Genomic DNA, 27,196 nt, shown 5'->3' on the forward strand with positions numbered 1-27,196 from the left:
CACACCACAGACAAATGTCTGTCCCATAAGCCTGTACAGGAGGTTCATGAACGCAGAGATGAGAGGAGAGCTTTCCTACTTGGTGCCAAGTACGTCAATGCTGGATCATCGTCTAATCCAAATATGACACAAATATGATCTGGTATTGCAAACGTTCTTTGGTATTCCAAAATTAGAGAATCAAAATAAAATAAAATAAAATAAAATAAAATAAAATAAAATAATGATTACAGATGATTGTTAGTAACAATTCCAGTGTGAAAGAGCATATATCTACTGCCAGCTGACATGTGGCCATCTCAGTAATACTTTCCACCATGGTGAATTATTTCTTTTTTTTTTGGAAAACATTGCCTTGGTTTAAATCGTCCATTGGTAAACCATACTGTACAACCCATAAATAGACTTGATTTTTGCTGTCATTTCAGGATGTCAACCTATGAGGACGCGGATAGGACCTGACTAAGAGTACAGCAACTGCCCAGTCCCCATCCACAGAACATCGCTATCATTTTGAATGAAAATTACTTGCATATTTCTTGCATAAGAAACAGCTACAGCTAGCTGTTGCTCTGACATCTGTCAACTCAATAGTTATGTGAAGTACATGAGTTATTGAAAGCTAATGCAGCACGTCCTATTAATTTATTCTGCAATGTACAATTTTCCAATGACTCCGTATATGATGCGAAGTCAGTGACAAAAGCCAGTGCACGTTAAACACATTGTGAATTTGAACAAAACATGCAAGTATTCAAAATAATCCTCACACACATAGTGCATCTTGGAGCATCCCATTAGCCACATAATAGCAAAACACATTTATATACAAAAGCCATCCTATTCCACCAATGCTGTCCTTAGCGTAAACAAACGCAGTACAATGCTATTTAATTTCCTGAGGAATTTTCTGTATTTTTTGGAGCTAAAGTATGCAATTTACTGGTCAAATTTCCCGTGTCTTTGCTTCTAGTAAGAGCGGTCTGGCCCCTTCCGTGACAGGAAGTTCATCTTTACTTTCGCTTTCCTTATAAGGTCAGGTTACAGGCACACCGGGATCCCGGAAACTGCCGGGATATGCTGGTCCTGCAGAAGGAAATCATTTACATTACATTACAAGCATTTAGCAGAGGAGCTTATCCGGGGCGACTTACAAAACATTCTGCATCCAGTTACACAGAGGTGGGTAACCCGGCTTCAAAGAGTAAAAATACTGACCATTTATTTGCTCCACCAACATGCACTAAACCAGCTGATTACAATAATTAGGTCTCCTATCATGCTGAAGAGTTATGCTAATTAGAGTCAGCTGGTTTAGTGCATGGTGGTGGAGCAAATACACGGTCAGTCTTTTTACTCTTTGAAGCCGGGTTACCCACCTCTGCAGTTACAGCAGATATACTGAAGCAATGCAGGTCAAGTATCTTGTTCAAGGGTACAGCGGCAGTGTCCGGTATACTACACTGCCACCCACACATTCCTGTTACAAATGGTGGCTTGAAAGCTTGGACCATCAACAAGGAAAAAAGGTCCATTTACATGAGGGGTGTCCATTTCTTTCCCAAAAAGGGGCAGTGTGGGACTTGCCCAGCACTAAGACCTGATTAAAAAAGTACATGCAAGAAGAAACAAAACAAAACAAAATGAAACAATGAGTAAAAAAGAAACAAATGTCACATCCCGACCCCAGGAGTTAACAAACAATTTTCACAATACAAACGGTATATTATAGAGGACTAATATATAATGTTTTAATACTTCTGCTCGCTTTAAAAAAAATAAATAAACATCAATGATTGAAAGTGCAATGACAATTCTTTCTAAAAAAAAAAAAAAAAAAGGGGTTTAGGTTTAGAAATCTACATTTATGGATAAAACATTTTGCCACAGTAATATAATTATTGACCATAAACCGTAATTCACTGTCCAAGGAGGGAAACATGAGAGATTGACATGCACCTGCTGACAGTACATAGAAAACATTTCAGACATCAATTTCACATATTTTGTACTTCCATACTAGGAAAGGAAAGGAAGCAAGCAAGCATATAAATCCCAAGAACTCGCACCCTGTACCCTTAGCTTAAAGCTCTGACCTTGTGCGCTCGGCAAGCCATGGTGACAGATGGGACCAGTAGTCCAGGAGAAGACTGAGAGTATTCAAGCTGCACCCCCACCTGCTGGTCACTAGAGGGCGGCATAATCATCACGAACTCTGATTATGTTATTGTGTGCACCTGTCTGCAATTCGAGAGCGGATAAGTTGTGGCATTTATGCTGCCTTAGTTGCTTTGCTCCTCACTCTGTCTTGAGCCTTCATCTCCATGCTGGCCTCTGATTGGGTGCTGCCTGAGCATTATTCACAGCCTCGAGTATTTCGTTTTTTTTTTTTTTTTTAAAAAGCTCTCCTGGTTTTCTGTATGCTCATATCCTGATTTGACTCAGTAAATTCTCTTTTAATTTTTATTTAAAAAAAAAAAAAAGGCAGCAGGAGACTAGCTCAATCCAAGTCTCCTGCTGCCTTTCTCTGATATTGGGTTCTCCACCACCGCCGCCACCACCATCACAAAGACATGCCCTTTCATTACATTACAGGCATTTGGCAGACGCTCTTATCCAGAGCGACGTACAACAAAGTGTATAACCATAACCAGGAACAAGTATGACGAAACACCTAGAGAGAAGTACCGGTCCAAGTGCAGGGAGCAACCGCATAGTTCAACTTGGACCCTGAAGGTTAAACTGATTAACACTAACACAACGAGAACGGCAACAACGCAATCTATGGAATGAGCCTAGCATGAGCCTGCCTTGCGCCGCTACACTCCTTCAAAGTGTGTTTTATTCTGCCTGGACCAGACCTGAGTCAAATACCTGTTTTTGTTTTTTTTTGGATTCAAATACTTTTCTGTGCTCTGTTGATCTTGCCTGGTGTAATAGAGCCTGTCAACATGACCAGAAGGCGGGGTTTTAACTTTTTGAGAATGTTCCATTGGTTCCAAAACCTGTTACACTGGGTATTGCACATTTGCTTGTAATACCAAATACTCAATTCAAAAATGAAAATTAAGATCAACTCTTAACAACCAAAAACACCTTCACACCAGCTGTTCTCATGAACAGATTAATAACAGGAAATTGTATTGTACCTGCACAGATAAACAGAAGGTCTTTGAAAATTTCTACAGCGACGTTTCGAGAAGACGATAAGGTCAAAACCTAGCGGGGTTTTCAGTGATATTTAAACAGTCTTTTTGATGAGCACCTAATGTATATTTGCGTAGGTTGCATTCTACGTGTGTGTGTGTGAGAGAGAGAGAAAGTGAGTGAGTGAGAGAGAGAGAGAAGTGAGCTGATACTTAGTGGAGGTCGCACGGCCCACAGTGTGGTAAACACACCCGTCACTCGGACGGACTTTCCCTGGTGGGCACCAGGGTTTCCTACGCAACACGGCGGGTTACCGCCCAGCTCTTTAGCGGTGACCGCTGTCAGTCTGTCCAAACGCCCCGCCTCTCCTGCTCTCCGAAATGTTTTCTTGAAGTAATGCTACTGTTCACTCGGCAACTTCCCTGCAGCCTCTGCAGAGCTCCAAAGACCATCGCTGTAAAAGTTATTTTAAAATTTAAAACATTATTAACTGCAGTATGTTGAAAGAAGAGAATCCAATTACAAAAACCCTATACCCTAATTAAAAGTAACTAAATCAAATGATTTGTTAAATGGTTGGTGCACTTATGGAAAATGGTGAGATTTAAAACAAACAAAAAAAAAATGAAAACAGTATGACATTTTAGCATGTAGTTATAATGCAGTGCATCACTTATCAGTTATGACACTGGAGACAATAAAGTCAATGTGGTACAGATAACAGGAAGATAATATTTAATACGTAAATAATGAATTATATAAACAGCAGTCAAAATGGGGAATTACCTCAGTAAATGAGGAACGTACTGCTTATGAAAAGCAGAGGCCACTACACCAGTGTGGTTCATCTTAATTTACATTACATTACAAGCATTTAGCAGACGCTCTTATCCAGAGCAACTTACACAACTTTTGTCTACACTGTATCCAATTATACAACTGGATATACACTAAAGCAATGCAGGTTAAGTACAATGGCTGTGTGCTACTGGGGGAATCGAACCAGTGTCCTTACCCATTATACTACACTGCCACCATAATTTAGTACATGATGAACCAGCATGCTTAGGGTCATGTGTAAATTTCGGACTGGCCTGGCCCAGTATTATGGCTGTAATAGCTGCAAGAGGAGAGCTCAGTGAATTTTGAAAGAGGGGGTGATTGTTGGATTGAGTTTGGTTTCAATGACCAACGCAGCTCAACTCAGTGATGTTTCTGGAACCACAGTTTCCAAGGTGATATTAGATCAAAGGGATGACATCATCAGCAAAGTGTTACGGAGGCAGGATGCTCAGAGACTGCGATGCCTGTGCAAAACAGGTATGCAACCGCAGGTCAGTTTGTGTGTGTGTGTGTGTGTGTGTGTGTGTGTGTGTGTGTGCTATATTTTAAATGTCACGTGTATGTGTGATAGCATGTGTGTGTCTGTCTGTGTAAGCATGTGCACAGTGTGTGTGTGCGTGTGCGTGTGCGTGTGCGTGTGTGTGTTTGTGTGCATATACAGATTGTGTAGGCTTTCTACAGTTGAGTACTGTTTCCTGTCCTTGTGGAATTCTCGTATATGCCCACTCCGCCAGGCCCCCGGCCTCTGTGCTTTCCACCGGGGGAGGATTCAGAGGACCGAGAAACTGCTCAAATACAGTTTAAAATCCAGCCCCTTCTGATGTCACAGCACCGCCATTTTTAAAACGGTTGAGGGCCTTCGACGTTTGAAATCTCGTATTTTATAAATTTATATTTATGAACACTGGCTGCTGTGACACTGGAATGTCGGGGAACAATCCAATTTGTTCCTTTTGTATCCCGGACACAAGGCACGTTGTCTGTTCAGTCAGCAATATTTAAATGCTCTCTTATGACCCCTGCAGCTCCCGTTTTGTCTGGACTTCCCCCGACTGCTCACCAGCATTTTACTGCTCCAAGTCCTTCAACCATTCTCTCCCCATCTACCATAACAACTATACTATATTAAGACTCAATTAGGGTCAATTGATTCTGTTCCATTCCCACCTGCTCCCACTGAGGTTCTGTTCCATTCCCACCTGCTCCCACCAGGTTCTGTGCTCCAGATTCCCACCGCTCCCATAAGTCTCTGTTTTCCCCCTATCGCTCTGCGCACAAACATTTAACGTTGGGTCCTCGCGGATCCCATAGGATTTATGGAATTCAGCTTTATAACCAGTGCTCTGTAGAACAATCAAGCCTTGTTCTGGTGAACAACAGCTGTCTGTCAGGGATTAATCTCAGCCCTAGTCCTGTTGAACCTCAGGGCCTGTGGTACTCAGCAACGCTCCAGTCCTTGAACCTCATGCGCCCACTTGATACTCAACCTAGTCCTGTGAACTCATAGGGCCTTGTGGGTCCATCCAGCCCTAGTCCTGGTGAACCTCAGGGCCTGTGGGGTACTCAACCCTAGTCCTGGTGAACCTCAGGGCCTGTGGGGTACTCAGCCCTAGTCCTGGTGAACCTCAGGGCCTGTGGGGTACTCAACCCTAGTCCTGGTGAACCTCAGGGCCTGTGGGGTACTCAGCCCTAGTCCTGGTGAACCTCAGGGCCTGTGGGGTACTCACCCTAGTCCTGTTGAACCGAACCTCAGGGCCTGTGGGGTACTCAACCCTAGTCCTGGTGAACCTCAGGCCTGTGGGGTACTCAACCTAGTCCTGGTGGACCTCAGGCCTTGGGGTACTCAGCCCTAGTGCCTGTTGGAACCTCAGGCCTGGGGTACTCAACCCTAGTCCTGGTGGGCCCCAGCGCCTACGGGGTACTCAACCCTAGTCCTGGTGGGCCCCAGCGCCTACGGGGTACTCAACCCTAGTCCTGGTGGGCCCCAGCGCCTACGGGGTACTCAACCCTAGTCCTGGTGACCCCAGGCCTCGGGTACTCAGCCCTAGTCCTGGTGGGCCCCAGCGCCTACGGGGTACTCAACCCTAGTCCTGGTGGGCCCCAGCGCCTACGGGGTACTCAACCCTAGTCCTGGTGGGCCACTACCACCAAGTAGGCAGTGCAACATTCCTATCAGAGTTCAGCTGTCTAGTAGATTTATTTGTTGTTTGATTTGGATTACTATAAAAAGTTCACTTTTTAAAGTAAGGAAACGTTTAAAGTCTGCTGCTTTTTCTAAAAAAGTACCTCCCTTGCTACTTAAAAGAAATGCTGACTACAGTGTAATTTCAGTTGGACTTTTCTAAAGAATTCTTTTTAGAAAATGCATAAAAAAGTCCAGGAGACTAATGAAGAAGTGATACTGGAGTATTTTTGAATTTGTCTAAATGTCACAAAAGCTAAAAAGAGAACCAAAACAAACGCTACCATCAGGAAAACACATGCTCTGACCAAGAGGGGATTTACAGGCTCTTCAAAACCCTCAGAAACAAGGACTGTGAAAAAACCCTGAAAATAAAATTAGAAGAACAATAGTATTTATTGTACTGCAAGAGTATGTCCTCACTCCTCATTTATAGTTGAATACCAGGGTGGGTTTATTTGAGTAAGTTTGTAGGGAATCAAGGTACCAAATATATTGTTATTAAAATATGTTGACAAAGACTATGTTTCCTATTAAGTATAAACAACACAATTTACTGTGAGTTGAGTTCTTTTTTTATTCTGCCAAATAAAAAAGTAGGTTATCAGCGACAGCCTGCCCGTGGAAAGATCTTTATTTGTCAAGCCTTCTTTCCAAACATGAGGCTCAAACTGCTTTTCCAGAAGAAGAAAGACATTTTTAAAAACAAAACAAAGAAAGAACAGCTTTCGGCGCTGACATCTCGGTGGGGTCTTCACGCCACAGAGAAAAATAAAAGTAAAGGAAGCGATTCTCTCTCCGACGCGTCACTCGCACGGCACACTTTCCGCCCGCTCTACATGTTTGGGGGGGGGGGGGGGGGCGGCGGAGGGCGGGGTGGTGTTTCCACGGGTTTGTGACGCGGCTTCCTGTCTCCGTCACGGCTCTCTGTTTCCACCACGAACCTCGGGGCGTTAAAGAGAGTGTGGGAGGGGCGCGCAGCGATCAGTGTGTGTGCGACTCCCGACTGGATAACACCGCGGAGACGTAGCTGCGGGTCGTCTCGTCATCTAAATTTGACTGCCACTCGTAGGTGTAACACTGCGGACTACGGTGGACTGCTTTGGACTGCTATAAACCGCTGTAGATTGTGGTGGACTGCTGTATACTGGGCTGTCGGTACATCATCAGCACTCTTGTTCTGTTGCTAGGTGAGTCCCAAGATTGTCTTGATCTTAACTGATGCCGTGAAATGTAGTTGTTTTCCTAATAACTGGATTATCGAAAGACGCCTGCATTGCCGATGAATCATCGTCCAAATATTCAATGACATTTCAATGATATTCCATGATTTAGTCCGTTTAAGGTCTAATAGTTTGGACGTGCTTATATTTTAATTCCCTCTGCCATTCTTTTTTGTTTAGGAGACAGGAAGAACTGAAAATATACATAGAAGTGACTTAATTTATTATTATTAAATTATTTCAGTGCTTCAAAAATCTTTTTGAATCTTTTTTGAGACAGTGTTATGTAATTGCACTGAGCTGAATGTCATTTGAGTGCTGTGTTGTGTTTTATATTATAGTTAATGTGAACTCCTGATGCAACAATATTCTGTATTCACTGATTCACAACTCTCTGTGACATTCTATATAATAAGGAAACAAAGCAACATAAACACACCAGTGGCTTTGCTAAGGACTTCTGCCATAGACTTTCATGGGGTGAACTAACATGATCAATCATGTTAGTTCAGAAATAGTGAAGGGATCAGGTTTGTAATACAGTGGATGTAGGATTTATTTCATATTTCACATTTCTTCATATTTATTCAGAAACACGGTTGAGGCTGCTACTGTTTGAAGCCCTGTGTCAAATCAAAAATGCTCCACACAAGCGGAACGTCCTGTGGATATATTTACTGTTTAGCCACGGGACCGTGTTTGGTTCTGGGCCCGGTGTTTGGTTCTGGGCCCGGTGTTCTTCTTCTTTTACACAGACGAATAGAACTCAGTGCTGTTCACGAACTGCGTGTACGAGACAACAGGCCTGCCGAATTCTGACATCACACAAAGTTTTGCCTTTTGCGCCTGACATGTGACCAAGGTCTCGGTGTTTTTCAGGGAGACGCGAAACCCGATGTCACCCTCGGAGCAGGTGCGTGGAGCCGGAGAGGAAGCCCGCCAGCCGTGTGGTGAGTGACGTCCAGTTCCCAACCGCACGGCCCTCCTCGTGCGCTCAGAGCCGAGGTGCTCGAACCCGGGCCTCGGGCTCTCTGAGCTGCTTTTTGCTTTTTCATTCCTGCTGTAATCAGGAGCTCCGAACATTTAGGAGCTGATAATGGTCAATTAGGTGTTAAAGAAGGGTAAATATTCCTCATCCACATCCCTGTACTTTTAATCACACAGATCAACCCGATGCTTTAATTTGCTGTAAAAGTGCCGCGTATTTCTTTTTGAAAGAGCTCACTTCGTAAAAATGTCAACAGGTGAAATCAACAGGGGTCTTAATTGTTGAGTTAGTGCGACACCCGATCACTGAAACTAGACAATTTTTGAAAAATTTTAAGTCCACTGCCAGAGCAAGTGGTGCGAGCCAAACCAGATCAATCCAGATCAAGTTATTGGCTGTGATTTAAAAAACAAACAAACAAACAAAAAAAAAAAAACCAATGCATACACAGTATTCCCCAGGACTGATTTAGAAAACTATTGTGCAAGTCTTTCAGTCTTTCTCCCAGACAGCCCAGGGGTCCACAGGCTTTTATTCTTATTTGGGACTTTAAAAGCAGTTAATAACAGTTTATTGGGTGGGAGTTGCTTGCTTACCAGGTATAACCTGGTATGAATGTTATGAAACTGCCCTTTAGAGGTTGTGGGTTTGTTGTGGGTGGAAGGTAAAAAGCACGCTATGTAAATCACTTTGGATAAGAGCATCTGCTGAATGTTTGTGTGACTCAAGATCAGCTTTGGCTTTTGTAGCCTTATGAAACTGCCTGTTTTGCTTTCTCCGAACCACAAGTGGACCTTACCTGTAACGTCACGGGCCAAAACCTGTGAACGCCTCTCAAATGACAATTTTTCTGTCTGCTTTTTTTTAAATTTTATTTTTTGTTCCCCCCTCAAACAGAAAATGTGAACAGGTGGAGGGGCCTGTTCCTGAGAATGCAGAAGAGGGGCGTCCTGCCGTCCTGCACGGGGGGGTCCTGGAGCCCCGACCGTGGGACCGGCCTGTACGGACGGCCACTGCTCAGCGTCTGCGGCCACGACCGGAGGCTTCCCAGGCCAATCAGAGTACGTCGCTCGCCTCACTGTTGCCACCCTCATCCAATCGCAGTCCAGTCACTTCCAGCGCTGTCACCGCTAATCCACCAACCAGTGTCCATCGCTGTCATCGTTATTATTGATCTCACAGGTGGAAAATCCAGGTTCAGAAAGTAAAAATTCCTCCCCAGTATTTTGTGCCAATTGCCTGGATTTGGTAAATAGCTCAAGTCTTCAGCCAGGAGGCAGAACTAATTAGTGAAACTCAGCTGACTGAGGTCATGGGTGGGAGTAACACGTGGCAGGAGTTTCACTTTGTCGCTCTGGGACTTTCCCAGCTCTGATCTCAACCAGTGGAGAAGGTCACTGTCAACACTGCTAACACCTTTTTTAAACACCAGAGAACATTGATATTATCATTATTACTGATCTGTACCAAAAAAAGAAGGTCACATTGGTCACTGTCATTTCTCCTGACCTATCAGAGTAAACTATTCTGGTTCTGATGCTGTGTTTTTATTTTATTTTATTTTTTTTACAGATAGGCATGTTCCTATTAACCATTTATGGTTGTGATTATGTAATTAGAATGTTCGTAACTGAACATTCTAATGCTGATGTAATGAAGAGAAATGTTCTAGAACACTGAATTTTGAAAAAAAAAAAGACATTCCAAAAAAAAAAAACTACTCTTCAAGTTTTATTAAAAATACGTGCTACATGACGCAGTGCGATAATGGCGGAGAACCCTTACATGGAGGCCTGCTTCCGCTCACCGCGATCTCTCCCTGCCCCTCCCCCAGGAAGTGCTGGCAGAGCTGTGGAGCAGGGCCCCTGCCACGGAGGGCGTGTTCCGGAAGCCCGGGAACGCCAAGCGCCTGTCCGAGATCAAAGCCCGGCTGGAGGCCGGAGAGGACCTGGACGCGGAGGCCCAGCCGGTCCTCCTGCTCGCCGCTCTCCTGAAGGTACGGTGCAGAACCCCCCTCCTCCTTCTCTTATTCTATTATTATTATTATTATTATTGGTTTTTTATTATCAACATCATTACATGTAAACATTGGAATGCACGGAGCACAGGGGTCCACAAACTGCAGAATGCCTGCTCGGGGGGTGTGGGGGTGAGGATGATTGGTGTGTTCACTGCCAGTGATAACGAGCCCCGAATTTAAACACAGGACTTCCTGAGGCAGCTCCCAGACGGCCTGCTGGGGGTGCCGCTGTACCCGGCCTGGATGAGCGCCATGGAGAAGGAGGAGGCCCAAAGATGCTCGGAGCTGAGACAGTGAGTGAAATGCGTCGAGGAGTCCTTGTCTTCGGTGTCTTGTGTTTTTCAGTAGTTTTTGCACTTAAAGAGTAAGAGGTTTATTTTCTCTGGTTGAGTAACTGGAGACCGAAGGACAGTTCATCAGTTCATTAGAAAGACAAAGTGACAAATTAATCGCTCCCTCCCCCCCTCCTTTCCAGGGTATCTGATAGGCTGCCCAAAGCCAATGTGCACCTGCTGCAGTGCCTCCTGCTGGTTCTGCGACACATCAGCCGAAGCGCCGACGCCAACAAGATGGACGCCAGGAACCTGGCTGTCTGCATCTCGCCCAACCTGCTCCCCGTTGAGCCCCTGTCCCTGGAAAAGGTGGAGAAGGTGAGCGTCTTCCCGCTGCCCAGTCGAGCGCACGGGATGGCCGAACTAAATGGCCCCAATAGGAAACGCGGCAGGCTCGCGATGCTCGTTTGGCACCATGGCGCGCCACGGTCTGACCCGTCTCCCATTTCTCCTCCGGCTGCAGGTCACGGCCCTGACGCAGTTCCTCATCGAGAACTGCGGCGAAATATTCGGCGACGGCCCGCAGACTCTTGCCGCGGACCCTGCCGAGGAGGACCGGCTCGCTGACAGCACAGGTAGGTCTCCCGGGCGACAGCGGAGTCAAACACCGACGCGTGTCTGAAATGCTTCGGCTTTTTTATACGTAGGCAGCAGTTTTTCAAAATCCCTCCTGTCGGGGCCCCTGATGATTTTAAAGGAACATGTTAACGAAACCACAAAAAAAACCTCACATTTAAACGAAAAAGGAATTTTGTTCGGTGGAATCGTGAAAATAGATACTTCTTTAAAGACGCTTTAGTGGCGGGAATAACATGGAGATATTTATATCAGTGTAGCTTCAATAAAGGTAAACATTAATACTGATTAATAATCCATAAGAACTAAACGGGTACAACTGATATATTAATAAACAGAAAATTGTAGCGAACACATAATAATAATAATAATAATAATAATAATAACCTATTTTTACTTCTTTCTCTCTGCCTTAGACTCCCTATCGTCACATGGGCAGGACTCGGCCTATGACAGCGCAGACCCGGAGGCGGAAGCGGACCCGGCGGCAGACAGACCGCCGTCCCCCGCGGCCGCGCAGGAGATGGCGGCGGCCACGCCTTCTCGCCGGCCCTCCTGCGGCGCGCCCCGCCGCCCGGGCCGGCCCGTGTGCCGCCGGCGCTCGGAGCCCGCCATGCTCCGCTCGGCCGGCATGCGCACGCTGCTGTCGCTCGCCCGGGGCGACGAGGCGGACCGGCCGGCCCGGCCGCTCGCCAAGCAGGTCTCGCACGACTCCTTCCTGCTGCCCGGCCGCGGCCCGGCCGCAGCTCCGCCCCCGCCTCTGCCGCTCAACTCTGACTCCTCCCCCTGCTCAGACTCCTCCCCTCACCCCCTGGGCTCCTCCCCCTGCTCAGACTCCTCTCCTTGCACTGGCTCCTCCCCCTTGGCGGAGAGAAGCCCCTGTGATGCGTCTGGCGACCGCACCTTAGTCCTCTCTAGCTACGCCCTCTCCCCCAAGTCCCGCCCCCAGGGCTACAACGTTCCCACACCAGGAGGCGGGGTGAAGAGGCGCTCCAGGTCTGTGAGGAGAGAGGACAGGAGGACCACCCCCTGCCACAGGAGCAGCCAATAAAAAGGACAGCCCAGCACCGGAGGCCACGCCCACTACTACCTGCTACCTGTGTCCACCTGGGGGTCAGTAAGATCCTCAGCGGGTCCCTGAGCGTCATGAGCGTTGCAGGACATCTGTCTCTGCGTCACTGATCAAGGATCCAGAAAGCTCCGCCCCCCTCCATTCCCGCCAAAGCCCTGCCCATCTGAGTCCCTGTCCCGGGGTCAGCAGTCTGCCATTTTGGACTAATGACTGAAATGCAGCTTCTTGCTTGCAGCCATTATACATTATATGCCCAGAAGTATCTGGACACCCCTTGGTCTGGGGCTGTCTCTCATAGTTTGGGCCAGGCCCCTTAGTTCCTCCAGTGAAGGCAAATCTTAATGCTACAGCACACAATCACATTCTAGACAATTCTGTGCTTGTGAAAAAGCAATACGTCATTTTCCACAGTTTGCTGTTTGTAGTACAATTTTTAATACAATAGTAGTATTTTCATATTGAAAGTCTTACCAAGAATTATAATATAATGGACATAGATGTGTTGTCTTTGTCAACAAATGTAAATCTTACTGTAAATTGTGTAAATAAAAAAACTCTTTATTTGAATTGTTTAACCACTTGAATGTGATGTGTGAACATTTTTTTTTTTAAAACACAACCACTTTCTATAAAAAGCATCTCTTTCCTTCTTCAGCTCTGGGAAGCAGATTCTGCCGTTCCATCACAAATTGGTGTTCCGTTTCTAGATCAAGATTTGGGAGGGGACTGACCCGTTGATATGAAACATGCGCAAAACTTTAAAAAGCGAGGACTTTCGCGTAGCAGTTAGAAATTGAAGTGCCCTCCATAATGTTCGGGACAAATGTGGAGACGTAGAGGGTCCTTTTGCAACCCTGTCTTCCGAGAGCGTAGGCTATAGCGTGAGCAATTTGAGGCGGACCGATGATTTCGTATCCGGAGCCAATGTCAGTCTCGGGGTCCATTCAAATTCTATTTCAAAACTCTCATTTGCGTGTGTAATTGTGTGTTCGCGTGCGTACAGACTCGACATGAACATCCAGAAAATCACATGCGAAAAAATATACAGTAGCCTACAGGCACAAAATTATAAAAATGCAGTGCTTAAAGAAGTTGTGAGGTAGCCTTCTCTTAAACTTTAATCTCTACCCTTTCTCTGTTGTTTCTCTGAGCTATTTTCGTCCGTAAAAATATATTTGCAACATTTATCTGCTTCATGACCACGAGTGGCACTGACATTATGTGACCATCAGTAATTTCAATGAAAAAACGCATTTCTTTGCATGAACATTGCAATGATCATTTTTATTTAAAGAAATACAGGAAAAAGTAATATATGTTTAAGTGTACAAACCATAAAAAAGTAAAGAAAAAGGGGTTTGGTTTGCACAAATGTTTTCACAGTGTAATTTTATACAAATGCATATTCAGTGTCGGTTATAGAATTCCCAATCCTTAAGATACAGTGCATTAGACGGCAACATAACGCTACATTGCAGGCATTTAACAGACAGGTTTACCCAAAGCCATGGACAAGATGACCTCGATGACCTCGATGCTCATGCATTAATGTGATATGCAAGGAAAAACAGAAGAACAACTGTTCCTTGGGTAACAGAGAACGTCAATGATCAGACAGTGTCAGCAATAACAGTCCATCGACAACTACACAGAGAGGGATATCATAGCAGGGTTTCAGTGCATAAACCTCTCATTACGAAGATGAACGCACATTTCAGAGTTCAAGAGCCATAGGCACTGGTCTACAGAGATGTGGAGAAAAAGTTATATGGTCAGATGAGTCTTACTTCACCATATTCTCGACAAGTGGGCGAGAGCGTGTGTGGGACACGCTAAGAGAAAGGGACAGGCCTGAATGCTTAACCACTATAGTGAGGCCCGGTGCCTCTGCTAGAGGGAAGGGAAACATTTCTATCCTGAAGGGAGTGGTCTCTTCCAGGATGACAATGCCCCCTTTCACAGGGCATGAGGGGTCACTGAATGATTTGATGAGTATGAAAATGATGCGAATCATATGCTGTGGCCTTCGCAGTCACCAGATCTCAAACAAATTGAACACCTATGGGAGATTTTGAGAGACGTGTAAGACAGCGCTCTCCACCACCAAATCATCAAAGCACCAAATGAGGGAATATCTCTTAGTCGCATGTTGTTCCTTCCCTCTAGTAGAGTTCCAGAGACTTGTAGAATCTATTCTTTGGTGCATTTACGCTGTTCTGATGGCTCATTGTGGCACAACACCTTACTAAGGTACTTCATGTTGGTTTTTCCTTTAACTGGTCACCTCTCTGTAGGTACCTGGAGCATGTGCAGCAGTTTGGGCTATATCTCTACACACTCTGCAGGTAGAGAGCTCGTTTTAATCAGGAGGGCAGCTACTCTTCTATGAATGAAGGAAAAGCCCAGGGTGGAATTCCCCTTATAGTACAGGTCTGGCTGGATTTTGGTTGATTGGGTTTGAGGCACTGTTGCGCAGGAAGCTTGTACAACGTGGCAGGGGCCACGCCAGGATCAGACAGGAAATAGTGCAAAGCATCATGGGACAGTGGTGGACCACCTCAGATCTGTGACTCCCCAGTGTTCTAATCACTCTCCAGTGTCCTGAATGCCTGTCAGACAGGAAATCTGCTGTCAATCAAAATTGCTTACGCCCTTGTCAACGCGCCATTCTTTTCAAAAAGTAACTTCAAAACTCAAAATAGTTGACCAAATGTCTGTACACAAATATTTGTGTGCGTGTGTGTGTGTGCATGTGTGTGTGTACGTGTGTGTGTGTGTGTGTGTGTTTGTGTGTCTGTTTGCATGTATACCTGGACAGGTTCACTGCTGGACTCGTTCGCCGACAAGTCTTTGCGGATACAGGGCAGGAACCTGGCGTGCTTCTCTCTTACCTGCAGGGGGCAGCAGAGAGTCACAGTGAGCTACAGCTCTATCAGTTTACCTCTGGCTCACATTCTACAAGCCTCTCACACCCAAGTGAACCAGAGCCTGTAAGTAGTATCTCATAAAAAACACGTTTTCAACGTACAAAAATGCCAAGTTACTAAAAAGTATTGATATCAAAATGACGCCAAGTTACGATACTACAAACAATATAGGCTATCTTGCCTCACCGAAATGACATAAGATGTATCTCAAAGCAATGCTACCCAATATTTCCTCAGTTCTTTCAAGTCACTTGGCCCTGTGTATAAGCATGCACTACATGAACAGGCCAAATATATGTGTGGATGGCTCTCTCACAGTCAAGATTGATTGAATAGGTGTGTGTATGTCCAATTTGTATTGGTATGTAGGCCTATGTATTTCGCTGCCCAGGCTTTCTGTTGCGTGAATGATAGTATGTTTCTTGGTACAAGTGTGTTCGTGAATGTGAATGTAAGATGCTGCCAGGGAAATGTCCCCATGCGGATAAAGAAGTTCTCTATGTATGTATGTACAATATGTGTTTTACATGCAGTATTTATTGTACGTAGCAAATATACAATAACTTGCACATGTACTCAAATTCAGTTCAGAAGCAAGTATAAACATGTTTTCTGGAGAAATGTGCTTCCTGTCGTTGCTCAGCAGCAGTTCTGTACATTAATTAATTTATACATTAATTTCAATGTACAATGTTCAATGTGTTCCATGAGGCAATTCGAAATATTTGTCTCTTTGATCTGACAGAAAGTTTGCATGACATTGAGAAATAGTAAGATTAGAAAACACAGGGCCAAGTGACTTGAAAGAACTGAGGAAATATTGGGTAGCATTGCTTTGAGATACATCTTATGTCATTTCGGTGAGGCAAGATAGCCTATATTGTTTGTAGTATCGTAACTTGGCGTCATTTTGATATCAATACTTTTTAGTAACTTGGCATTTTTGTACGTTGAAAACGTGTTTTTTATGAGATATCAGTTCTTTTTGCAAAGCGTTTTATTATGAGAGTGAGAAATGCGACCCTGCAAGAAACGGTTGTGGATTATGGTTATCGTTGTGTGAATCTGTACAGTCTGATGAGCGTGTACTGTTCAGCAGTTTCGGTTTGCTATATATGTAAAACAGTGGCTGTGAGATAGGATGCAGTGGCGTAAGCGTAAACGCATCAGAAACGCAGATGGAATATGGTATGTACTCACGGATTTGACGTCCATCCAACGAGCCTTGACTGACAAAATAATCAACACGCCCGTAGAATTATAACTCCCTAGGTCGCAACTTGTGTAGCCTTCTGTCCTGCTCCGTTGTCTGTTATTTCGTGGATGCACTATTAGTGTTTGTAAGGTTTATCCTTCTGTCCTGCTCCATTGTCTGTTATTTCGTGGAGATGCACTTTTAGTGTTTGTAAGGTTTATAAGGCATTTTGATAGGCTAATCTGCAGGTAGGAATCCTCTTCGCGTTTTGCTAAACTAGAACCGGAAAACATGATAGTGGAGAATAGGAGCAGACGCATATGTCCCAGCAGGCTTTGCATATGAGAGAATAACAACAGTGCGAGAGAAATTAAATGAAATTACGAAATTCCGTAGTTGAAACAATATGTTTTAGCAGAATGGGCATGTAGGTGAAGGTTGACATGATCACGGAGTATAGTGCGAAGTAAATGGAGTGACCATGAGCGAGCTTATATTCCTTATCAAATGGTATATATAACAGTCGGTATTGAACATTGGTTGTTGAAGTGGAGGGTCAAATAATATTGCACACATTATTTACCTGTAATGTAATCTATTGCACGAATGTGTTTTTCTCATGTTCAGTGCTAGTAGTTATACTTATGAGTGAATCATGATTTTAAATGTAATGTTTTAATGCGGAGTTGCAGAACGTACATACGTAGTAATTGTGTGTAGCCTATGTGGCTAGATAGAGAACAGGGCGAGGTAACATGAATGTAGAAACGTGGCGTTTGCTGATATGAAGGTTTTGTACGGTAGCCAAGTGAAGAAATATAGTTAGTAGAAATGGCACAGTGGTGAACCGGTGTAACTTTTAAATAAAAGGAATACATTTGCGTCATGAAATGCATATGGGTGGCCGTGAGTGAGTGAGGTTTACCAGTCTGTGACTTCGTTAGCTAATGCCATAGCTATGCAATGCGTGAAATATCATTAGCGAACCTGCCGGTAGTTTTAAAGAAGAACACAAGCCAGTAAGCACAGAAGAGCTTCCGTTGAATCCATATGGCTTAGCAATATTGTAGCCGGTCAATAACTGAACGTACAGACGGTAAGTCATAATGCATATATCTTAGCAATATTGTAGCCGGTTAATAACTGAACGGTGAACGGCGGGTAGATATGGTGCAAAAGCAATAATTAAGAAGTAGTAGACAATTATTAGTGAGGGTCGAAGCAAGTTAAAGAAACGGGTTCCAAGCTGGGCTTGAACATGCGACCCAGTGTTCCCAAGCCTGTAACCTTACCCACTAGGCCACAGACGGATTAGCTGTTCAAATTGCGGAGTTGCAGAATGTACGTAAGTAGTAATTGTTTGTAGCGTATGTGGCTAGATAGAGAACAGAGCGAGGTAACATGAATGTAGAAATAGAAACGTGGCGTTTGCTGATATGAAAGTTTTGTACGGTAGCCAAGTGAAGAAATATAGTTAATAGAAATGGCACAGTGGTGAACTGGTGTAACTTTTTAATGAGAGGAATACATTTGCCGTGACTTCGTTAGCTAATGCCATAGCTATGCAATGCGTGAAATATCATTAGCAAACCTGCCGGTGGTTTTAAAGAACACAGGCCAGTAAGCACAGAAGAGCTCCCGTTGAATCCATGTGGCTTAGCAATATTGTAGCCGGTTAATAACTGAACGGTGAACGGCGGGTAAATATGGTGCAAAAGCAATAATTGATAAGTAGGCTAGTAGACAATTATTAGTGAGGGTTGAAGCAGGTTAAAGAAACGTGTTCTAAGCTGGGCTTGAACCTAGGACCCCATGTTCCCAAGACTGTAACCTTACCCACTAGGCCACAGGCGGACTAGCTGTTTGAACAGGAAATGTTTCAGAATAAAAATGTATGGGTATTTATCGTGTGTATGCGCGTTTTTGATTGGGTCGTGTAGGGCAGATTTGGCTGGTGTTAGTGAAATGTCCAATGGGGAGACATGTTGTTAGTGGGATAGGCGGCAGGAAAAATAAGAATGAGAAGAAGAAGAAGAAAGAGAAGAAGAAGAAGAAGAAGAAGGAGAAAACGCACAATCCCCTTAGTTTGGGGCTTTATTGTGTGGACATGTGAAGTTGTTTATGAATTCTGTCTGTTGAAATGGGGTCAGAATGTACAGAATTTAATGTTTTTAAGGGCTGAGTGTCTGTGGCTGTTGTGGTTATTTCTGTGGGGAACCCTGAAAAGTGCCAAACTCTCGGTGCTGTATAGGTATGGGGGCATGCCCCCGCCAAGGCGTAACTTGGCGGGATGGCATACCTGCCATCCCAATGGGGCTGTCCTCCAAGGTTACATGCCTGCAATCTACGGGATGTGTACATTGAAAATGAATCGAGTAACATCACATAATAACATTGTGAATATAGTCTGCCCCCCCCCCCCCCCACCCCACCCAAAAAAAAATGGACACACATCCAAGGAGGAACACGCACCTGTTTGTAGAGGAGACAACGCATGATGAGTACCAGCGCCCCCTGTAGGCAGTTAAAGATGGAGAAAAGGTAAGAGGCGACCAGCGTGCTCCCCTCGAACTGGAAGCAGCCAGAAATCCACATGGTTCCCAGCACGCACAGCTGGGCGATGGCAGTGACTGTGAACGTCCTGCAGGGGGAGATAGAGGCACACAATTTCACCCTTTACAACAGCCGTTCACACAACGAGCACAGCTTTACAAACACCAACACTCAGCCTTAACATCACAAACAACACACAGCCTTAACATCACAAACAACACACAGCCTTAACATCACAAACAACACACAGCCTTAACATCACAAACAACACACAACCTTAACATCACAAACAACACACAGCCTTAACATCACAAACAACACACAGCCTTAACATCACAAACAACACACAGCCTTAACATCACAAACAACACACAGCCTTAACATCACAAACAACACACAACCTTAACATCACAAACAACACACAGCCTTAACATCACAAACAACACACAACCTTAACATCACAAACAACACTCAGCCTTAACATCACAAACAACACACAGCCTTAACATCACAAACAACACACAACCTTAACATCACAAACAACACACAGCCTTAACATCACAAACAACACACAGCCTTAACATCACAAACAACACTCAGCCTTAACATCACAAACAACACACAACCTTAACATCACAAACAACACACAGCCTTAACATCACAAACAACACTCAGCCTTAACATCACAAACAACACACAACCTTAACATCACAAACAAACACTTCTAGCTGGTCATAGCTGGTCTGTGGCCGGACAAAGCTGGTAACAGCTGGTTAAGCTGGCAGAGTACACTGGCGGTCAGACTGACTATAAAAGCTGGTCAGCTGGTAAACAGCCGGTCGACTGGCTAAAAGCGTCGCAAAGAGCTTGACCGGCGTAGGCTGGTTTAAGCTGGGATTTTCTGCAGGGTATGAGGACAGTGGACACCATGCGCAGGAAGACAGTTCAGTGTTAAATCAGCCCTGGCAGAATGCAGGTGAACCCGGCTGGGCCCAGGTGTGCTCTGACAGAGCGAAATCAACGGCGGACGTTCTCCCGCGAGGACTCGAGCAGCGGCCGCACGCTGAGGAGACGCTCCATCGCAGCTCTGCGCAGCTCTGCGGTCGCGCAGCCCGAGGAGGGGAAGACCACCCCGCGCGCTCTGCCCCGGAGAGAGGGGAAACGGGCGAGCGCACGCCGCCCCAAGCCGCACGTATGTCTGGCGACGGGCTAAAATCTGAGGGAGTTCTGCTGGGGCGAATCAAGGCGATCCTGGAGGGACTGAGTGAGTCAACTGTGTAGGACCCCTAAGGCCGGTAAGGCCAGTAAGAGGTAAGACCGATTGTCTGGCAGCCGGAGGGTTGCCGGTTCAAACCACGCCCTGGGCATGTCGAAGTGTCCTTGAGCAAGACACCTAACCCCTAACTGCTCTGGCGAATGAGAGGCATCAATTGTAAAGCGCTTTGGATAATTTTTTTTCCAAAACACAGTCAAAGCTGTGGTGAACAATGGCAATAATTTAACAGCTATGCCATAAAATAACAGTATATATCCAGTTAAATAACAGGATTTATAGTTTTTCATTTAATGGGTTTTCACTGTCAACATTTTTAGTGTACTTCTCTGCACTACCTCTTTTAGTCACACTACCTCTTTTACAGTCACACTACCCCTTTTACAGTCACACTACCTCTTTTACAGTCACTCTACCTCTCTTACAGTTACACTGTTTAAAAATGTAATGAAATACATGTACATATACACAACATGCTGAAGTGTAAATTAATATGTACTTCAACACACCAGAATGTATTGTAAAATATGCAGATCATTGCTGCTTTGAGGCATGCCAATATGTGACACTTTTGTGAATTGTGTTTATCATAAAATGTTCTAATATGTCAATATACTGTGCTGTCAACATATTGCAGAGGTGCCCTGTTTTTGTAAGGGCACCCCTGAAATGATGTATAGTAATTTTTATGAACAAATACATCATAATAAAGAGTTAATGAAACAACATACCAATGCATTTGTCGCCATTTGTTTCCCACCCAACTCCACATTCATTTGATGCAGTTTTAACGGGCTGGAGGACTCGCAGATCTGCAGGGGAGGATCATGGATATTATCACAGGTTCCCTGGAGAAACTAGATAGACTAGTCAGCTTCCTTGTTCCTTCCGTAGTCTTCGTTTTATGGTGAAATGAAATAGGCTGGCAGCAGAGCACTGATGCTAAACTACAGTTAACCCTTTGAAGAGTATAAGTTTGCCTTTTTCCCAGGTTCCAGTTTAAATTTTTTTTTCCTGCCAGGACAATAGAAAAACGAAAAGGCTTGTATTTTTTAGCTGCTTATAAAATATCTGGTGTTTATCTGGTTTTATCTTGTTCTCCACTACTGCAAGAGGGAACTAGGGACACACCCCCAGTAATATAAGAATGAAATATAAATCAGAGCATGTATACCTAGCATTTTAGAGCATATTTCTGTGTATAAACAGGCCATCGTGACGCGCGACAAGCTGAAAAAATAGAACAGAAGCGAAAAACTACGCTTCAGTTCGCTTGTGTCGCGCAAGCTTCGCAGCCGGTTCACGACGCGTTCGCATCTGGTGGAGACGACGTCGCCCGCTGCCGTTGTAATAACAGTACTTCAACTACGCTCCAGTTACACGCGTAATACGAGTGTTTCACGGGTTTGTGACGCGGCTTCCTGTCTCCGTCACGGCTCTCGGTTTCACCGCGAACCTCGGGGCGTTAAAGAGAATGTGGGAGGGGCGCGCGGCGATCAGTCTGTGCGACTCCCGTCTGGATAACACTGCGGAGACGTAGCTGCGGGTCGTCTCATCATCTAAATTTGACTGCCGCTCTTAGGCGTAACACTGCGGACTACGGTGGACTGCTATAAACCGCTGTAGATTGTGGTGGACTGCTGTATACTGGGCTGTCGGTGCATCATCAGCGCCCTGGTTCTGTTGCTAGGTGAGTCCCAAGATTGTCTTGATCTTAACTGATGCCGTGAAATGTAGTTGTTTTCCTAATAACTGGATTATCGAAAGAAGTCTGCATTGCCAATGAATCATCGTCCAAATATTTAATGACATTTCAATGATATTTCGTGATTTAGTCCCTTTAAAGTTACAATCTCGACCAAAACCGAATGTAGGGATACTTTGTTTCCGGTTACCGTTGCTGGACGCAAGTCCATTTCTGACAGCGAAAAATTGAGCCTAAACAGCGACATGTTCTCACAGTCCCTAATAGCTCTGCCAAAGTTCATTATGTCCGATGTTATCCGCATTGTCGAAGCATTGCCAGTGAACGTTAAGCGGTCTAAACTAGACAAGGGCTATAAATTATTTTTTGAGAAGTTTATATTCGGTTATAGGACGGAGTGTGGCACAGTGGGTAAGGAACTGCGCTTGTAACCGAAAGGTCGGAGTTCGAATCCGGTAGCTACGTTGTACCTGGCAGGTACTTAACTGCATTGCTTCAGTATATATCCAGCTATAAATGGATACAATGTAAAGTGCTATGTAAAAAGTTGTGTAAGTCGCTCTGGATAAGAGCGTCTGCTAAATGCCTATAATGTAATGTAATGTAATGTTATGAAGTTAAGTATAACGTTAGCTCTGGTTCGCCAGAAAGCTAAATAGCTAGTTTGCTAACCACAGCAAGTTAGCCGACTAACGAGATTTTTGTACTACCGTTACTGTTTTGTGACATGTTTGTGCTGTACTTGTTCTAATAAAGATGTATATTGCTTGTCAAATCGCCTGTGTAATGCCGGTGTTCAGTTCACTTCAGGATTTACCACTTGCATGGAGACCTATCTGTTTGTTTGTTTGTTTGTTTGTTTGTTTGTTTGTTTGTTTGTTTATGTCCAGCAACCTCAAGAATCAGCACTAGACTTATAGTGTCATAGTCACACACACACACTCACACAGACACACACAAACACATACACACACACACACACACACAAACACACACTCGCAAGGAAAGGCCTAATTCTTACCACGACACACTCCGTCAATGCCAGTAAAGGTTCTAGATTCTGAATTCACGTGAAAGCCAGGATTACACTGACAGTAGTAGCTGCCATTGGTGTTGAAGCAAATGGCACGATTGCCACAGACGGGATATGCGCATTCATCAACATCTGCAGGGAACAGGGAAACAAGAAAGGGGAAGAGTCTCTGTCACACTACCCCTCTTAAGCCGCGTTTCCACCGCAGGAACTTTACCCCAGAACTAGGAACCTTTTGAGGAACACAGTGCGTTTCCACCGCAGGAACTAGTGTCTAAATTTAGTTCCGGGGGCTTTATTTTACCCCCCAAAAAGTTCCTGCTCGGGGGGTAGTACTTTCCGAAAGTGCAGGAATCTTTTCGGTGGAGCTTGCAGCGCTGAACATTTCTGATTGGTCGAGTACTCGCAGCATTTTTTTGTTTATTTTCAGCCGCCATGTTTAAATGGACTGCATTTATATTGCGCTTTTATCCAAAGCGCTTTACAATTGATGCTTCGTTTAAAAATCTGCAGCCGCAAACCGATTTATTTTCATAATAACTTCAAATCAAACTTGTATGTTATGCGGCGCAGTAGCCTAGTTTTGGTTATAGCCTGCCAACATCTTGGAATTATAACGTGTGCTCTTCTGTTCTTTTCTTGCTTTAGTATTCGTTTTATTAAATGCTAAGCATTCGGGCTGGGACAGCATATTATGTACCGAAACATTCGAACGGATTAATTCGGTTGCTGAATATTTTCTTCCGGATTTTCTTTGTTAGCCCGTTGTAATTGACTCAAAAGGTTTGATACAGTTATGTGTGGTATGCGGTAGTTCTGCGTAATTCACATTGGTGATACAGTAAAAAAAGCAAACTGGAAATCACCTTCCGCACTTTTTGTCAGGGTAAAATAACAGGTTACGTCTAGTAATCGACCCTTTAGCTTTTTCAGACTGCCGTAATTTTACTCCGCCATTCTTAAATTCCATAAAAAGACCAGGAAGACTTTGGACTAATTTATGGTGCATGGTTCGCATCTGGAGGGCACACTTCGCTGCTCGGCTAGCAGTAACTTCGAAGGAAAGCAAACGGTGGCTGTACCACTGCTAATTTAAATTTTCACGCAAGTCCGAGTTTTCGTTTTATTCTTGTCATTTTGCGATTAGCCTATATGGAATTGACGATGAGAAAGTAATCAAACAGCAAATTGTTTACAACGTGTGCATGTTTTCTGCTGTTGTTGCCAGTTATATTGGAAATGTGAATGCATTCTGTTGCCTCGGATGTCAAGACATGAAAGTGAATGTTTGCATAAAAACATAATGAATGTGTTTGAGAGGATATATAAAACGGTTACAATATGACTATTGGCCTGTTATATCCTATTTGTTGCATAACAACGGTCCAAGTTCAACTACCAACGACAGTTTTGCTTGACAACGGTAAAATATGCCCAAACGGCTGCAGAAGAATATTTCAATTCCAGGTGATTAAATCGATAAAAATCAATAAATACAAAAGTAACCATATACAGTCATTGTTGGTTGCTCGTTGTATAAGTGGAATAAACCCCTCGGGGCTGTCACGGTTATTAGAAAATAATGTAGGCTACTTCGGTGGTAGTATGGGGTTACAGAAGAAAGCATAGGACAGATGGACCGACGACAACGTCGCTTTTTAGCCGCGTTTCCACCAAAATTACCCGGAACTTTCAGTCCCAGGAACTACTTTACCAGGAACTAAAAGGTTCCTTCAGTCCATGGTTGTCTGCGTTTCCACCGCGGTCTAAAGTCCCGCGAAGATTAGGCAAATTAGCCCACTGACGTATGAAAAAGCGACGTTGTCGTCCGTCCATCTGTCCTATGACTATGATAGTTCGTTGGATAGAAAAAGTGACAAATTGATCGCTCCCTCCCCCCCTCCTTTCCAGGGTATCTGACAGGTTGCCCAAAGCCAATGTGCACCTGCTGCAGTGCCTCCTGCTGGTTCTGCGACACATCAGCCGAAGCGCCGACGCCAACAAGATGGACGCCAGGAACCTGGCTGTCTGCATCTCGCCCAACCTGCTCCCCGTTGAGCCCCTGTCCCTGGACAAGGTGGAGAAGGTGAGCGCCTTCCCGATGGCCAGTCGAGCGCGCGGGACGGCCGAACTAAATGGCCCCAATAGGAAACGCGGCAGGCTCGCGATGCTCGTTTGGCACCATGGCGCGCCACGGTCTGACCCGTCTCCCGTTTCTCCTCCGGCTGCAGGTCACGGCCCTGCCGCAGTTCCTCATCGACGGCCCGCAGACTCCCGCCGTGGACCCTGCCGAGGAGGACCGGGTCGCTGACAGCACGGGTAGGTCTCCCGGCGGCGACAGCGGCCCGACCGTCCGATCCGGCCCCGGACCGGAGTCAAACACCGACGCGTGTCTGACATGCTCCGGCTTTTTTATACGTGAGCAGCAGTTTTTCAAAATCCCTCCCGTCGGGGCCCCTGATGATTTTAAAGGAACGTGTTAACGAAACCACAAAAAAACCTCACATTTGCACAAAGTAAGAATTTTGTTCGGTGGAATCGTGAACATAGATACTTCTTTAAAGACGCTTTACTGGCGGGAATAACATGGAGATATTTATATCAGTGTAGCTTCAATAAAGGTAAACATTAATACTGATTAATAATCCATAAGAACTAAACGGGTACAACTGATATATTAATGAACAGAAAATTGTAGCGACCACATAATAATAATAATAATAATAATAATAATAACCTATTTTTGCTTCTTTCTCTCTGCCTTAGACTCCCTATCGTCACATGGGCAGGACTCGGCCTATGACAGCGCAGACCCGGAGGCGGAAGCGGACCCGGCGGCAGACAGACCGCCGTCCCCCGCGGCCGCGCAGGAGATGGCGGCAGCCACGCCTTCCCGCCGGCCCTCCTGCGGCGCGCCCCGCCGGCGCTCGGAGCCGACCCGTCAGCATGCGCACGTAGCGGTCCGCTCGGCCAGCATGCGCATGCCGCTGACGTTCGCCCGGGGCGACCGCTGGCCGGCCGCCAAGCAGGCCTCCTTCCTGTGTCCACCTGGGGGTCAGTAAGATCCTCAGCGGGTCCCTGTCATATGAGCGTTGCAGGACATCTGTAACGCCAAAGCCCTGCCCATCTGAGTCCCTGTCCCGGGGTCAGCAGGAGACCATGAGCTGTTTCGGGGGGGGATTTTTACGTCTGCCATTTTGGGCAAATGACTGAAATGCAGCCATTATATTACATTACATTACAGGCATTACACGCACTTTTTTACAAAGCATTTTTACATTGTATCCATTTATACAGCTGGATATATGCTGAAGCAGTGCAGGTTAAGTACCTTGCTCAAGGGTACAACGGCAGTGTCCTTACCGGGGAATCAAACCTGCGACCTTTCGGTTACAAGTCTAGTTCCTTACCCACTGTGCTACACTCGTCCCTTATTTATACATTATATGCCCAGAAGTATCTTAAAGAATCTTAATGCTACAGCACACAATCACATTCTAGACAATTCTGTGCTTGTGAAAAAGCAATACATCATTCCACAGTTTGCTGTTTGTAGTACAATTTTTAATACAATAGTATTCTATATTTTTTTTATATTGAAAGTCTTACCAAGAATTATAATATAATGGACATTGTCTTTGTCAACAAATGTAAATCTTACTGTAAATTATGTAAATAAAAAAAATCTTTATTTGAATTGTTTAACCGCTTGAATGTGATGTGAACATTTTTTTTTTTTTTTTAAACACAACAACTTTCCAAAAAGAGCATCTCTCTGGGGGACTACCAGGAGCCATTTGCCATCTCGCCTTGCGCCCGTTCTCTCCAGGCGTCAACGCACGTCCCGAACCGTGGTCCCTCTAAGAGGCCGGCAAAAAATAATACAAACGCACGCACGCCCTCAGAAAATCAGAAAATAAGGTTCTCCGACGAGGAACCCTCTTTTTTTTCCCCAGTTCTTCATGGAACCCAGGGATGAGAAGCGTGAGCTCCCAGATGGAACCGTTTTGCCCGACAACCCTTGAACTGCAGGGTTCCCCCCCCTCACCCCGTGGAGACGTAGAGGATCCTTTTGGAACCCTGTCTTCCCAGAGCGTAGGCTATAGCGTGAGCAATTTGAGGCGGAC

At 45.0% G+C, this 27,196-nt stretch overlaps 2 protein-coding genes and 1 long non-coding RNA gene across 5 annotated transcripts in view; 1 reads left to right on the forward strand and 2 right to left on the reverse strand.

The window, feature by feature from the left end:
* Nucleotides 1-27,196, reverse strand: part of LOC135249363 (uncharacterized) — a 167,339-nt gene that overhangs the window by 15,034 nt on the left and 125,109 nt on the right. The gene's annotated exons all lie outside the window — the stretch shown is intronic.
* Nucleotides 7,122-26,766, forward strand: LOC135249314 (T-cell activation Rho GTPase-activating protein-like). 3 transcript variants are annotated; one of them, XM_064324842.1, is made up of 8 exons: nucleotides 7,122-7,362; nucleotides 8,275-8,345; nucleotides 9,281-9,444; nucleotides 10,218-10,379; nucleotides 10,590-10,696; nucleotides 24,981-25,155; nucleotides 25,301-25,388; nucleotides 25,836-26,766. In XM_064324842.1, the coding sequence occupies exons 2-8, from the start codon at nucleotides 8,291-8,293 to the stop codon at nucleotides 26,129-26,131; spliced, it is 1,047 nt and encodes a 348-aa protein (XP_064180912.1). In that variant the 5' UTR covers nucleotides 7,122-7,362; nucleotides 8,275-8,290; the 3' UTR covers nucleotides 26,132-26,766. The 3 variants fall into 3 exon arrangements, with proteins under 3 accessions (XP_064180912.1, XP_064180910.1, XP_064180911.1); XM_064324840.1 differs by lacking the exons at nucleotides 24,981-25,155; nucleotides 25,301-25,388; nucleotides 25,836-26,766 and adding exons at nucleotides 10,879-11,053; nucleotides 11,199-11,310; nucleotides 11,728-12,958 and having other exon boundaries at nucleotides 7,125-7,362; XM_064324841.1 differs by lacking the exons at nucleotides 8,275-8,345; nucleotides 24,981-25,155; nucleotides 25,301-25,388; nucleotides 25,836-26,766 and adding exons at nucleotides 10,879-11,053; nucleotides 11,199-11,310; nucleotides 11,728-12,958 and having other exon boundaries at nucleotides 7,125-7,362.
* Nucleotides 13,649-27,196, reverse strand: part of LOC135249307 (adhesion G protein-coupled receptor E1-like) — a 31,093-nt gene continuing 17,545 nt past the window's right edge. The window contains exons 12-14 of the mRNA XM_064324829.1: nucleotides 18,978-19,146; nucleotides 15,194-15,274; nucleotides 13,649-14,992 (exon numbers count right to left, since the gene is read on the reverse strand). Of these exons, the coding sequence (XP_064180899.1) occupies nucleotides 14,966-14,992; nucleotides 15,194-15,274; nucleotides 18,978-19,146 (277 nt within the window). The 3' untranslated portion in view covers nucleotides 13,649-14,965. The remainder of the gene's footprint in view (nucleotides 14,993-15,193; nucleotides 15,275-18,977; nucleotides 19,147-27,196) is intronic.

This window comes from Anguilla rostrata, chromosome 2 (assembly GCF_018555375.3).
Source record: "Anguilla rostrata isolate EN2019 chromosome 2, ASM1855537v3, whole genome shotgun sequence".
Classification (NCBI taxonomy): Eukaryota; Metazoa; Chordata; class Actinopteri; order Anguilliformes; family Anguillidae; genus Anguilla; species Anguilla rostrata.

What these genes read in the sequence shown, in the direction of transcription:
- LOC135249314 (XM_064324840.1), top strand. Translation starts at nt 8,291, where the DNA reads ATGTCACCCTCGGAGCAGGTGCGTGGAGCCGGAGAGGAAGCCCGCCAG. An exon ending in GGAAGCCCGCCAGCCGTGTG is followed by an intron (nt 8,346 to 9,280) that starts GTGAGTGACGTC and finishes CCCCTCAAACAG; the next exon opens with AAAATGTGAACAGGTGGAGG. An exon ending in CCGGCTCGCTGACAGCACAG is followed by an intron (nt 11,311 to 11,727) that starts GTAGGTCTCCCG and finishes TCTCTGCCTTAG; the next exon opens with ACTCCCTATCGTCACATGGG.